At 39.9% G+C, this 12983-nt stretch overlaps 1 protein-coding gene across 2 annotated transcripts in view; it reads right to left on the bottom strand.

The window, feature by feature from the left end:
• Positions 1-12983, bottom strand: part of AFF2 (AF4/FMR2 family member 2) — a 402517-nt gene that overhangs the window by 19119 nt on the left and 370415 nt on the right. Inside the window, exons 12-15 of one of the 2 annotated variants that reach the window (XM_030576098.1) lie at positions 12448-12569; positions 5752-5977; positions 2658-2794; positions 1988-2051 (exon numbers count right to left, since the gene is read on the bottom strand). In XM_030576098.1, the coding sequence (XP_030431958.1) occupies positions 1988-2051; positions 2658-2794; positions 5752-5977; positions 12448-12569 (549 nt within the window). Of the gene's footprint in view, positions 1-1987; positions 2052-2657; positions 2795-5751; positions 5978-12447; positions 12573-12983 lie in introns of both variants that reach the window. The other variant, XM_030576097.1, reaches the window with a different exon arrangement.

Genomic DNA, 12983 nt, shown 5'->3' on the forward strand with positions numbered 1-12983 from the left:
TGGATCTCTTGCCCCTCTTCCAGCCAATGACGGGTTTACAGTGGGCCATTTCAGAATATTTCAAGCACCCTCACTTTTGCTGGAAGTCTCTTCTCTGTGCAAGCACAGCAGCATCGCTTCCACATCTCCTTAACATTTCCTGACACTTGCAGGGGTCACACGCATTATCTTCCCAGGCACAACACCACATCTTTCCACGTGGCGTGCTTCATTGTGTCAGCACAAAGTAACCAGAAGCAATTGTTTCTGTAGGACAACTAATGCCAAGGGACTGTACGGTAAATGAGTTGCTTGGAGAAATATGTGTGCAACCGCATTTGATGAAAAAAATAAAAAAAAGATCTAAGTAGTGGAAAGAAAAGGCAGATACACAGTTCGTGGGCATTTGTGGCTGCTAACAACTTATACCCCAGCTGCTGGCCTGGCACTCCGATCAGAGCACTGGGGGTGTCAAACTACATGTGACATGAAAGGCCTGCCTGCGGGCCACAACATGATGTGCCATGCCTTTTCATGTTAGTTCTGCTTGAGAACACTCCTAATTCTGTAAGACACAGTCAAAGGTAAGAAGATGGAAGACAGGTCAACACTGTCTTGAGTCAATCAGGCTGTGGAGAAAAGCGGATTGACATAGCATGTTGAGACCATCATGAGCTTGAGTCTGTAAATATTTGCTAGCATAAAGCAGGCAGGTTTATGCCAGAACAATGTGTGTTTTCCTTAAAGGTCAATCAGCTGCAGGAGGTGTTGTCAGTCTGCTTCTGTGAGCCTTCCCTGTGTATAGATGTCAGCATTCTGACTTAACATGCTCTACTAAGTCAGTCTTAAGTGATCAGCGTGGGCCACCTTCTGCAAATGGGCATGTCAGGAGGTCTGACTTCTAGCTTAGTGACAATCACGGGATGTTGCCAAAAACCTGAGCCTGAGCTCTGCAGGAAACATGCTGAACAGCTTCGTGCCCCTGAATTGGGAAAATGAGCATGGGGAGCTGAAATTGGCAGCTTGATCCCTTCCCTCTCTGCCACATACCCCTAAAGCTGTAACATTCCTAAACAATGGGTGCTACATTTTTTGTTCGTTTGCAACCACAGTCATTTGCAGGACTGAACGATTCTTTGCTGTCAAATAAACTGATTTGCAGGAAAAATATTGTTTTCACCCTTAAAAAAGATAATTAGCCACCCAAAGACTATTAGTTGTCCCCGTATATGATTTGTGGGGGGAAATTTAGAGGCCAGGCTCAATTTTATTTTATAGTGACCTTACTTAAAGAAATAAGACAGTTCTATATTACTAAGGCTGCGTAAGGGCGCGGCTGCACGGTACCAGTTGCAGCAGACAGGATCAAAATCTACATTACAGTGCAATGGCTGTACTGCAGAGCTGCTCAGATAAAGTTTGATGGAGTCATAGCCCATCAAAATAAGCAGCTCCATCTAAATCAAAATGCTTCGCCAAATTGGGTTGATTTTGTGAGAATTTTGTTTTGGAAGAAAACCAGAAAAAACATTTGCCATTATAAAAATGTCTTTTTTTCAACTTTTATAGAATGAAACATGTCATTTGCCATGACTTTCTTTAAAAAAATTTGTATCACATTATACATCATTTAATATAATACAATTATATCATAATGATTCAGTCGAGCCAATGTGAATTTCCGCTTGGAATTTTCCTTCATGGAGAATTCTGAAATTTTCAGGTTTGAAATCCTTTGGAAAACAAAACTGCTTTTCTCTGCACAGCTCCGCAGGCCACCTTAATAGGAACACTGCGTTAAGAGTCAGGAACAGTGTTCAGACTTGGGTTTGCTGTGGTCAGCTTATATGGAGTCTGCTCCAAAATCCAATGAGGTCAATAGAAATACTCTTTTTGGAGTCAATAGTCTTTGGATGAAGCCCACAGTGTATAAGTTGACACTGGATGATCCCTTCAGAAACACAGTTTCAATGCTTGAAAAAATGGCAGAAAATGGACGGACACTTACCAGTGCATCTGCTTTGTGCTTTAGCTTCTTAGCCTCTTGCATGTAATAGTCTGCATTGTGAAGCCTAGGGAGACAGATTAAATTCCTTCAGGGCTACGTTTTCCTGCTGTTGGACAAACATTATCTGAGAAGAATGCTGACCATTTCTAATAGACAAATATGCCCACTTATTTGTTTAATTTTTTTCTGATATTAATACGAAGCCGCTGAATGTAATGATATGCTTAGTGAGCATGTGACTGATGAACACAAGTGGCTAGCTGTGGAAAACAGCAGCCCAAAGGGGACCATTAATGTGTGCCGAATAGAGGAAGTGGCAAAATAACTCAAACTGATTAACAAGTTTCCATTAGAGAAGCTAAAATAAAAAATTAGGGAAGAATTACCCTGGAGTTCAACATTTATAATCTGAAAACATTTGTTAAAAAACTCTTAATAAATGATAAAAATTCATTTGTCAAGAGAAAAACTCTATGTACCATCATGTATTGATGTTGCCGCTACGGGCCCAATTCTGCCTTTACGTCACAGGCACGGCTCCCATTGTTTTGCCTGTGTGAAGACTGTTGATTCAGACCCAAAGCATATATCTCATATTTAGCACAAATGGATTATTAGACATTTAGATAAAATCTTACTCCACATTTCTGGACTGTTTAATACTACATACATGTCATCAAATGTTATTTTAGGTCTTCTAGACTCGGGTTTCCCATTGGAGAGTGTAGGCATTGTAGACCAGATGTCTGTTTCTAGATGGCTGGTATCAAGGAGACTGTTTGTTGGTCTATGGCGAGATTCCTCCTCCTACGGAAGAGAATTTTCATTAACTCCTTAAACTTTGACCCAAACACCTTTATGTGTTAAAAACACTGAAACAAAACAAGAAAAACACATCAGTGGCACAGCTTGAGGTTAAAATTCAGATACTTTTTCACATTTTAGGAACCTCACAAATCACCCTGCTTTCCCTTCTACTACAAACCCATTAGACTGATTAAGCACCGTGATTACATATTGCTCACATGCCTGACCTCATTAACACATGCTTTCAGAAAGGTGTAAAGTCAGCATCGATACCACAGAACACTATTCGCTAGAGACCCTTATTAAAAGTGTTGGAAGGGGAAAGAGATCTCTACAAGCTAGAGATATAACATAAGCAGTTAGACTAGGCAATTGGAATTCATTTGTGAACTCTGTTTATAATTAGATGAACTAAATTACAGATTAGCCAATGAACTATGGAAGAGCCCTATAATATGTTTTAGTGGGGGAATATTTCAGATACCAACTCAGTGGATAAATCAAACATCTATCTGGGATTGAGGGAGGAAACAGCCCGGTGGTTTACATAGCACTGTTTATTTGCTGACATATGCAGTTCATTTTGGCATTGATTTTGGTGGAAGGCATGTGTACTGCTCTGGCAGTTTGAAATAAAGTGACATGAAATCAGAAAGCAATAGGGACAGGAGAATAAGGTAAAGTGAATTGTCACTTACATTCTAATGCAACTTGAGTATTTTCATTTTACACTACAAGGTTGGCAACCTTTCATGACATGGGAGATTGTGAAAAATGAGGCCAAACACACCCATTTCTGCAACAGTCAAAAGGCAATGGAAGCAAACAAGAAAATCTTTCATTACGGAGACTCCATAAAGAGAGGTCCTTTCTAAAATGGTCTTAAAATTAAGTATAAATTATCATTTTTCTCTAAAAGGAGGTATCCAATTGCTGTGAAAATTCATACAGGGTTAATTTTCACGTCCCTTGAATTTTCTAAACATCTTTTTTTTGTTTCTTTTCATAGATGTTAAAGAAGAAGCCTTTGAAACTGGCTAAAAAGGTTCCTTTGCAGCCCTACTTTTCATTGTTGACCGATATTTTTTAAAACCTCCATTGCCTATCTAGACAAAACTTGGCAGAGAGGAGGCCCCTGAGGAGAACTGCTCAAATGGGAAGATTTTTAAAAGAATGTGGAATTTATGGTCATTTTTAGCTGTTATTCTCGTAACAGCTCAAGTTTATGGACTGTGCATGCAAACTAACCTGATTGATGGAGGCCAGGTGCACGCAAGCCGGATAGATGGGAGAGTCTGGGTGCACAGAAGTCTGATTGATGGGATGTGGGGGTGATGGACACATACAAGCCTCACTGGTTGATGGGGACCAGGTGCACATAAGTGTGACTGGTTCAGTGGAGGAGGACGAGAGGGGCTGGGCATGAGCAAGCCTGGTTGGTTGATGCTTAGGGAGTGAGTACATGCAAGCCTGACTGTTTGATTGATGGGGGGGGGAGGGAGGGAGGGAGGGAGAAAGATTGGTGCACACAAGCCTGATTGATGGGGCCCAATGCAAGCAAACTCGATTGATGGTAAGTTCAAACCTGACTGGGCGTACATAAAACCTTCCCAAGGAGGAGCGATGCTTTCTGTCAGATTTTATCCTACAGCAGAGCAGGCCTCATGCGCACCTGCTGATGGATAAAAAATATTCTCCTGTTGCACTTCTAAGGTCTCCACTTCCCCTCCCCACACCCCTCATTCAATGCCCACCCCTAATTAAGCATGACAAGAAACCAAGGGAACTCCCACACAAAAGACTTTGCTGTGAAGTGTGAAGCACTGCTACACGTAGGACATGCCTGACACAAAAGCAAGGATTTGGGAAGTGAGGCCACCTAGCAGCACATAACATCTTCTCCTTCACTCACAACCATCCACCCCTTGTCATTTCAGCTACTTTATACCATGGAACATGAACGGCAACCGCCATTCTACTATAGGGATGCCAGCCTTTCATCACTTCTTCTGCACACGCTCCTTTACCTACCTGTCTCTCCTGCCACAGTGAACACCTGTGCCAAACCTCAACAACTGCTAGTGGTGGGGGATAGAGTAATCTGGTAGAAGGGTGTACCCATACAGGCGACAGCAGGGCAGAGTTCAGATTGCGTCATGTGGTCTGTATGGGAATGCGGATGCCTGGGGCTGGAGGACGAGAAGATCTGCAAAGTTAGGAACTTCACTTGTTATTTTTTTGCTATTGTGGGTTTGTGTCAGGCATTTAGTGGGTGTAACAACCCTAACTACTCCACAACAGAGAGTTTTGTGTATTATGTAGTATCCCAGTCAGAAAGGTCTTGAGTTGGCAGAAACCAAATCAAAGCAAACAGAGGGAAGGAGGAAAGCAGATGAAGGCAGATGAGGAAAAAAAGCAAATCAGGAGGTAGCTCGTGGTAGAAAAGCAGGTGCTCAGACATTTGGTCGCTGAGTGTGTACACACAGGCAATTTTTCATTGGACTTTTATCAGGAGGTCAGGTCAATCTGCAATGCTTAGTTTAGCTACAGTGCTTAATTACCAGCTGAGAATTTGGGGATATTAGTCGTAAGAAATATGCTAACACTATAGAAAATTCATCCAAGATTTTTTCTTTATGTGTGTGGTTAAAACTACACAGGCAGGAGGAGAAATTGCAGATAGTCCACGGCTGTAAATCTAGCCTATAAAGCTGAGGGAACAGGTGTTCTAGTCAGTTACACACAATGTCAAATGGATGCTTAATGCCGATCTAAAAATGGAACTTGCAAGAGAGCTTGTGTACTGCTCTGGAGCGCTCCGTGCCTAGCCGCTCTTCAGTGGGGTTACAGAAGGATTTAAACACAGATATTAAAAAAAAGAGAGAAGCAAACAGAACAAAGCTTAGTTACTTTTGTTTTATCTTGTTCACTTTCAGCCACTCTGACCAATTACTTACACAGATTCCTTTGGGGTTCGAAGAGGATTTGTTCTCATTCTTTCCGAATTTAGAGGAAGAGGAAGAGCTGCCGGTCTGCAAGGAGTTTGTGACGCTGTTCTCTTGGCTGAAGGAGCTATTGTCACTGCTGTGCCGCCTGTGTGCTGGCTCATCCAGCAGCGGGGATAACGGAGGAGGGAACAACTTCTCTTCTCTTTTCTTAGTCACCTTTTTAACTGAACTCCCGCTGCAGGGACACAGACAAGAAGTGGTTGTGGGACAAGCCTTTGGGTATTTTTAAATTCTCTACATCGCCAAGCACTTGATATTATTGAACTGGAGGCCAGATTCTGCCCTCATATGACTATGAGAAGCAGGAGGCCAGGGAAGGAATAAAAGCTACTCTTGCCTTCTTTGCCTCTTCAATGACGGCAAAGGCCTTTTGTTCTGGGGGGACTATTTTGTTTGACTGTATTAATACATTTGTGGACACTTGAAACACTATACTGAGTCAGTCGTCATCACGGAAGACATAGGGACCCTGATCCCCCAAAGCACTTAAGCAGATGCTTAACTTTATACATAGGAATAGCCCTATTTGAGGTTAAAGGGACTATTCTCATGTGTAAAGATAAACATTTTTAATGCATTGCTGCATTGGGGCCCATATGCCTGCTCTTAGCAAATATCTATCATACAGTACAGCATGTGAATGAACAAAATGGTTTGTAACAGCTACCAAATAATAACCATAACAATAACAAGGAATTATTTCATCTCACGAGCAAAACTGATGTGCCCCACTACAGAAAATGATTCAGAGCAGCTGGGAAAAGCTCTTGAGTGAATACCGGTTAATGAATGAACCTGGTTTAGAAAATAAATATGTTTTTAACGTGAAAGCTGACACAATGCTATGGTTGATTGCCTGTTTTATATAGAAGAATGGCCACTAGTGTAAAAACTGCAGCTATGTAACCCCCACCCCCGACTGTTTAACATGTTAATTTGGTCATGGATTTTTATTTTAGTTACTGTCCTAGTCCAGTCTATGAAGATTACTTGAATTTTAATCTTTTCACAGACAACTAATATTGTACTACAGAGTCATTTACTTTTCATGATTATTGAGTAAAATTTTCAATAGCAAATTAAGTTAACAAAAATGTATGTGTCCCTCTTAGTCAATTTCAGTAAGTGTCAGGAATTATAGATTTACAATACCTCAAAGCAGCAAATCAGAAAGGAACAAGCAATGCAAGCTGCCTAATTCCTCAATCTGGTGATATTCAATACCATCCTCCTTATTCCAGCCTGGCTGTGTTCCATAATGTTACCAATTTTAATGATAATTGTGTCTATTTCAATCATTTTCTAATTGTGGCTTTTGTGTCAATTTTAATAATACAAAAGTGTATTAATATTCCTGAAACCTTAGTAGATTATAATCAAACAAAAACCCGATACACTGTATTTGTCATTGCCACTCAGAAGCATTTTCAGTACAATTAATATATGGCTAAAATTATCCTGTTGAAAGCGCTTCATTATATGAAAGCTCTTCAGAACAAGGGACCTCCGATCTCATATGGAGCTCATATGAATTACCTCAGTTCTAGGTTATAACAACACTCAGCTACACATTTGTTATCTCACTATACAGTTGGGAAACCGGACACAGGAAGGCCACACAGTGAGACCAAGTTAGTGGCAGGGCTTGGAGCAGGACACTCACATCTCCTGATTCTTAGACCAGCCTCCTATCCACTGGACCGTACTATGAGTGAAGAGATAGACTGACAGCTCTGGCCTAACCCAAGATCCATCCATGTGTGTGCCTGCGCCAATAGGGCCCTGGGAGGTAGGTAGGAAATGGAATCCACTTATGAAAGAAAAGTGAGGGCGGGGTTTGTGATCCTGTCCCCACCTTGGGAAGTTTGAGGGGCACATCTTCTCCCAATAAACATTTTGTTGGGGAAAAGGGAGTTGGGTCTGATGGGCCCACTTCAAAAGTTTTTGCAGAAAGACTGAAGGTCAGTCAATCCCTCACTTTAGAACCTAATCCAGCCCCTGCTTTAGGATGTCAAGGTTACTCAGAGCCTCCCTTCATAGTTTCATAATCCAACTGTTGGAATTCAGGCTGTGTGGAGTCTATCACTATGACTTTTGGAAGAGGGCAATCTTAGGCAGCCACATAACACCCTAACCAGCATTACCCAGTTGCTGATACTAAGGGGGAAGTTAATGACATCTAGAATAGGCTCAGCATTGGCGGTTGGGTAGCTGGAAAAGGCAGCATCTGCCAGGATAGCTGCCTATTCTCTTGGCCAGCATTCGTATATATTTCAGAGAGCTGGCCTCTGTTTTGGGGGCATTGCCTAAAATTTTGCACCCACACCTCAACTGTTAAGGGCACCTCAGTTACTGGTGCAGCTACTCAGATTTGGCATACAAGTCATTCTGTGGGAGGTGGGGCCTAGTCACCCCCAAAATATTCCTCTGTGTGTGTGTGTTTATTTTTTATATTTATACACACACACAGAGGAATATTTTCTCCATATCTATATATAAAAATTAAAACAACAAAAGCCCTTTGATTGTTTCAGCTCCAGATGCAGTTATGCATTTCCTTAATTGCCCTTTAAATACAAACAAGGTTTCAGGAAAATTAAATTGATAACGTTTGTAGCAATGTTATCCACTTCAGATTCACGATGTTAATAATAACCTCCATGAAATCAATTGTTACCAGCAGTTAACTGGACTGTCACTTTGCTTTGGGCTGTTAATGAGCTAAAAACTGGTCTTTCATTGCGATAATCACTAATTTTGAATGAATTTATTGCAATAATCACCCGGACTCAATGATTTAATTTGCTGACATCATCGTTAGTTAAATTATATTGATAATCAAGTGAGAGACGTAAAAATGCATGAAAAAATACAAGCAGAACTGATGGTCTTGTGGCTGCAGGGTTTAATCTTTGTGTCAGAGGAGGCCAATTAACAAGGAATGAGAAGTCTCCCTGTCTGGTTTTTTCAGCCTTGTTTATTGTAGGGTATGAAGCAAGCCACAAGGGAGTCAGCGTATGAAGGATGAAGAATTTTCATCTACTCTTGAATTTCAAGGGGCCATTCTTTACCCTTACTTTATCCACTCATTGTAGTCTGCTATAGTATCTCTGGCCCATTAGTGAGACAAAGCCATTGTCTATGCCAATCACTTGGCTTTACCTTCCTTCCACTCTCCCTGTCCCCAAAGAAAAGCTTCACACTGATGGCGTATCTAATCTTCTGCAGGGGGTTAGCAGGGAAAGGTCACTCTCACATTAGGTAGGACCATGTGGCAGCAACTGAATTAAGCTGAAGTCTTTGTCACAGATGTACTAAGGTAGTTTTATTGTGAACAACACTATAATGAAAGCTGTTGTGACTACCCAAGGGACCAGCAAATATATGTTGCCTAGTACAGGTGCATCTTTAACTAAAGGTCAAACAAACCTATCCTGAAAATCTTGGAAATAGTCTAAAATGATTGCTTAAGACAGACTCTTGTCTGCTAGATGTTGTGCATGTTTGGACTGTATGGGCTTAATTTGAAAACCAGGCTCCCATATCTGCAAATAACTGCTGGAGACATTACACATGTACAAATGCTGGCAAGTAGCTGTCTAATAACTGGACTGTGCCCATAAATTAGGTAGTTAGACATTAATTGCCATCACCTGCATGTGCAATTAATTACACCTGCAAAATTGCTCTTGCAAGTAAATAACTGTATTAACAAAGATAATAAAATAATAACAAAAATAAAATTGCTAGTGCAAAATGGTTGGCTGATCTATTAAATTGAAAAAAAAAAGCTCTGTATGCTTAGTGTCCAAAGCAATCTCTAGAAATCAGATATTTAGGTCAACTTGAGATCCTATACTCTAGGAATACAATACTTAATTTCTGAACCACTAAATACTCTCTCCTCTCTGTTTCTGTTACCCTGTGGACTTAATAAGGAAAGATTGTACAAAAAATGTTATTTGTCTGCCCTGAAATGAAAAACCAAGATGGAGTTAATACAATTTTCATCAAGTATATATAAAATTAATGCATCCGATCCTCCCTAACCTACAAACTTTACAATTCACAGTAAAAAAAAAAAAGGTTGTCTCCTCCCACTTTTCAGAAAGATTTAGTATCCTAGGGAATTACCCTAAACCCACAAGTGAACGGAAAGACTCCCATTGACTTCAATCCCCTAGTGTAATAGGGAGATTTCATGTTACTAAGAATACATTCGCTAGCACATTATGACATATTAGAATTAATTAAAATTGAACTGTAATTATTAAAATAATTATATATAGTATATCTTGGTTCAGACCTGAGAAAAGGCTTATGTATGAGAATATACAAGCACATGGATACCTAATTGTTTATGCAATTACTATGGCTGCATAATAAAAATGGGGTATTTGTGTGTGCAAGTGGTTATTAGGTGCATAACTGACCATCTGAGAATGCAAACACCCAGTTTACTTCTGCAGTTATGGAAACAGCATGTGCAAATTAGGCATTTCATTGCCAAAACATCGATGCATGTGGCTTTCTAAAAACCTGTCTTTGTGATATGGTATCGTTGCTTGTTCTGTTGTTTCTGTTCACTGAAGGTCAGGTTTAAAGGTAATTAGGCACTCTTGAAAATCCTAGTAGGCACCTATTGCATTGCTAGGCACCTAAATACTTTTTAAAATATAACCCTCTGGATCCTGATACTTCAATCGGATCTGTGTGGGTGGATCCCTGTGCCCAATGGGGATCTGCATACAGGCAAAGATTAATTCACTCAGACACGATTGTAGGATTGGGCTTTACTTGCTATATCACAATTGTTCTCAGAATAATTAAATACTGATTATCAAGGCTCTACTGTATTAATATGTAGAACCTTTGGGAATAAAATTTCGAACTTAAGTGATAAGGCTCTCTTTTACCATTTTGCCACTGCCGCGTTATTTTCCCCTTACCTTCGAATCAGTGATTAGTTGGACTCATTTTTTGTACTTTATCCCTGATGGAAAATAGAACTGCTCCTGAATGCTTAAAAATTATCTGGGGCTATGCAGAAATTTGTCATTACACATTCAATCCCCTAGTCTTGGGATCAGGGTTGATCTACATTCAACTGCACATCACTGGGAGTTGCAGGCCTGAATTATCAAACAACACAGGATTTGTTTAAAATGAACTCGGAAAATATAAATAATGAACTCGATGTGATCCAGGCCTCAATCACATCAGTGACTAAGGAGTCAATAATTTTGGTTCACAATTCACAGTGGGTGAGGGAAAACGCTAACATATGGAAATAACTACTGATGGACACAATTATATTTTAACCGAGAATACCAAAGGCTTGAAAGCTCTAAGGAATCAAATTAATGACCTGGAAAACAAGCTCAAATTAGGAAACATCAGGTTGGGGGTGGATCCCTAGGGCTTATTTGAGACAGGAAAAGAATTTTTTTTTAATGGATAATGGAAGTGGTGGGGATGGATAATTTTTAATTCCCTCTTCAATATATCTCAGCTCATATTTTCAGGAATGACAACTGGGAACACCCATCATGATGCTTACTAAATGTGTAACATATTATGCACCACACCATCACCTGCAAATCATCTGCCTTTTCCAGACTCAACAACACAGAGGATCAGACTCTGATCTAATTTTCAGTGCTGTAAATCTGGACAAAGTGGAGTTACTCTGTAACTAAAGCAGTATAAATAAGATTATAATCTGCTCTGTAGACTTCATAATGGCTTTAAAAGATGCAAATTAAAAAATTAATTTCAGAACTTCTTCATAAATTTAAATATTGTCACTATGATACCTTTTCCCCAAGATCATGTACTTTCTGGGCCTGAATCTTTGCTTGCACCAGTGGAAATCAGAAGTTATACCTCTGAAGCCAATAAAGCGCAAAACTGATAGGCTTTCTCTCTATTTACAGAGTGTTAATCCTGTGATTATAATAATATTCAATGTCATTCATGCGGTGCCTGATTGCTGATGCATTATAGCCATTTCAAACAAAATGCAATACTTCAGAGAGACACCAATTATATGGTTATATGTACCCTGCAAAAATAAAGTGCTACTTAAAGTTAAGTACTTTCTACTAGCTTTGTATTGTATGAGGTTAACATGCCAGGACTCCACTAGGCATTTAGCAGGACTGCTCTTAGTGGAGGTGGAATCATATCTAGAATAAGGACTTTGTTCCTTAACTAGAATCAGACAATTCTGTCACAAAAATATCATTTTATTTTACACGTCTATTTATAAGGGGCAAATCCTGATCCCACTGAGGTTAATGGCAAAACCACTGTCGCTTTCAGTAAAACCAAGATTTGGCCTTCAGAAAACAGATTTCTTTTTCAGTAGAAAACTCCCGGTGTTCAGGGTAGGGATAATCAGGGCAGCATGGACCTGGCTGAGAGGACAGGATACATGTGTATATCCACACTTCAGTGCCTCGGTGATATTGTGGTTTCTGCAAGCCCAGCAAAAGGATAGCTCAAGTCCATTCAGAAAACACGGATCCCTCTACATGACACCACGCCACTGGGCAACATCCATGCTTTCTCACAGAGTTCCATAACAAATGCTTTTGAAAAGTACAGTTATTAAATCACAGCTCAGTAGTAAGAAATACTTACTCTTTAGTGCTGGTTAATCTGTGATTAGGTATTGGAGAAATACATGGTGGGAGCAGGCATGAGGCTGAGGTGTCCTCCAGACGCTGTTTCTTGGTTTCACCAAATGTTTCCAAGCTTTCAGACTGCTTGAACAAAACAAGAACAGCTTAAAAAAGGCAGCATCTAAGCACAAATTCACCTTACCATTGAGAGAAAGTCAAGAATCTCAGCATATTTCCTTTGTAGTAGCAGCAGCTAAAATACTGATATCTAAGAGAAGTGAAAATAACTAAAAAAAAAAGCCCTAAATGTGGTGATCTGTGTTGCAAACACATGACTAAGTTATATAACAACTAACCCAGCTGAATAATTGTAAAGCAAATGCCTCACTTTACTATAGTGTGCTTCTGTATTGCATCATAATGAATAAATAATCAAGATCTCAGGACCTGATCCTGCAAAATCTTATTCACATGAATATCTTTTACTCATTAATATACTTGAAGTTAATGAGACAACTTTAATGAGTAAGGATTAGTCAGATGACTGAGAGGCTG

Source organism: Gopherus evgoodei, chromosome 9 (assembly GCF_007399415.2).
Source record: "Gopherus evgoodei ecotype Sinaloan lineage chromosome 9, rGopEvg1_v1.p, whole genome shotgun sequence".
NCBI classification, from domain to species: Eukaryota; Metazoa; Chordata; order Testudines; family Testudinidae; genus Gopherus; species Gopherus evgoodei.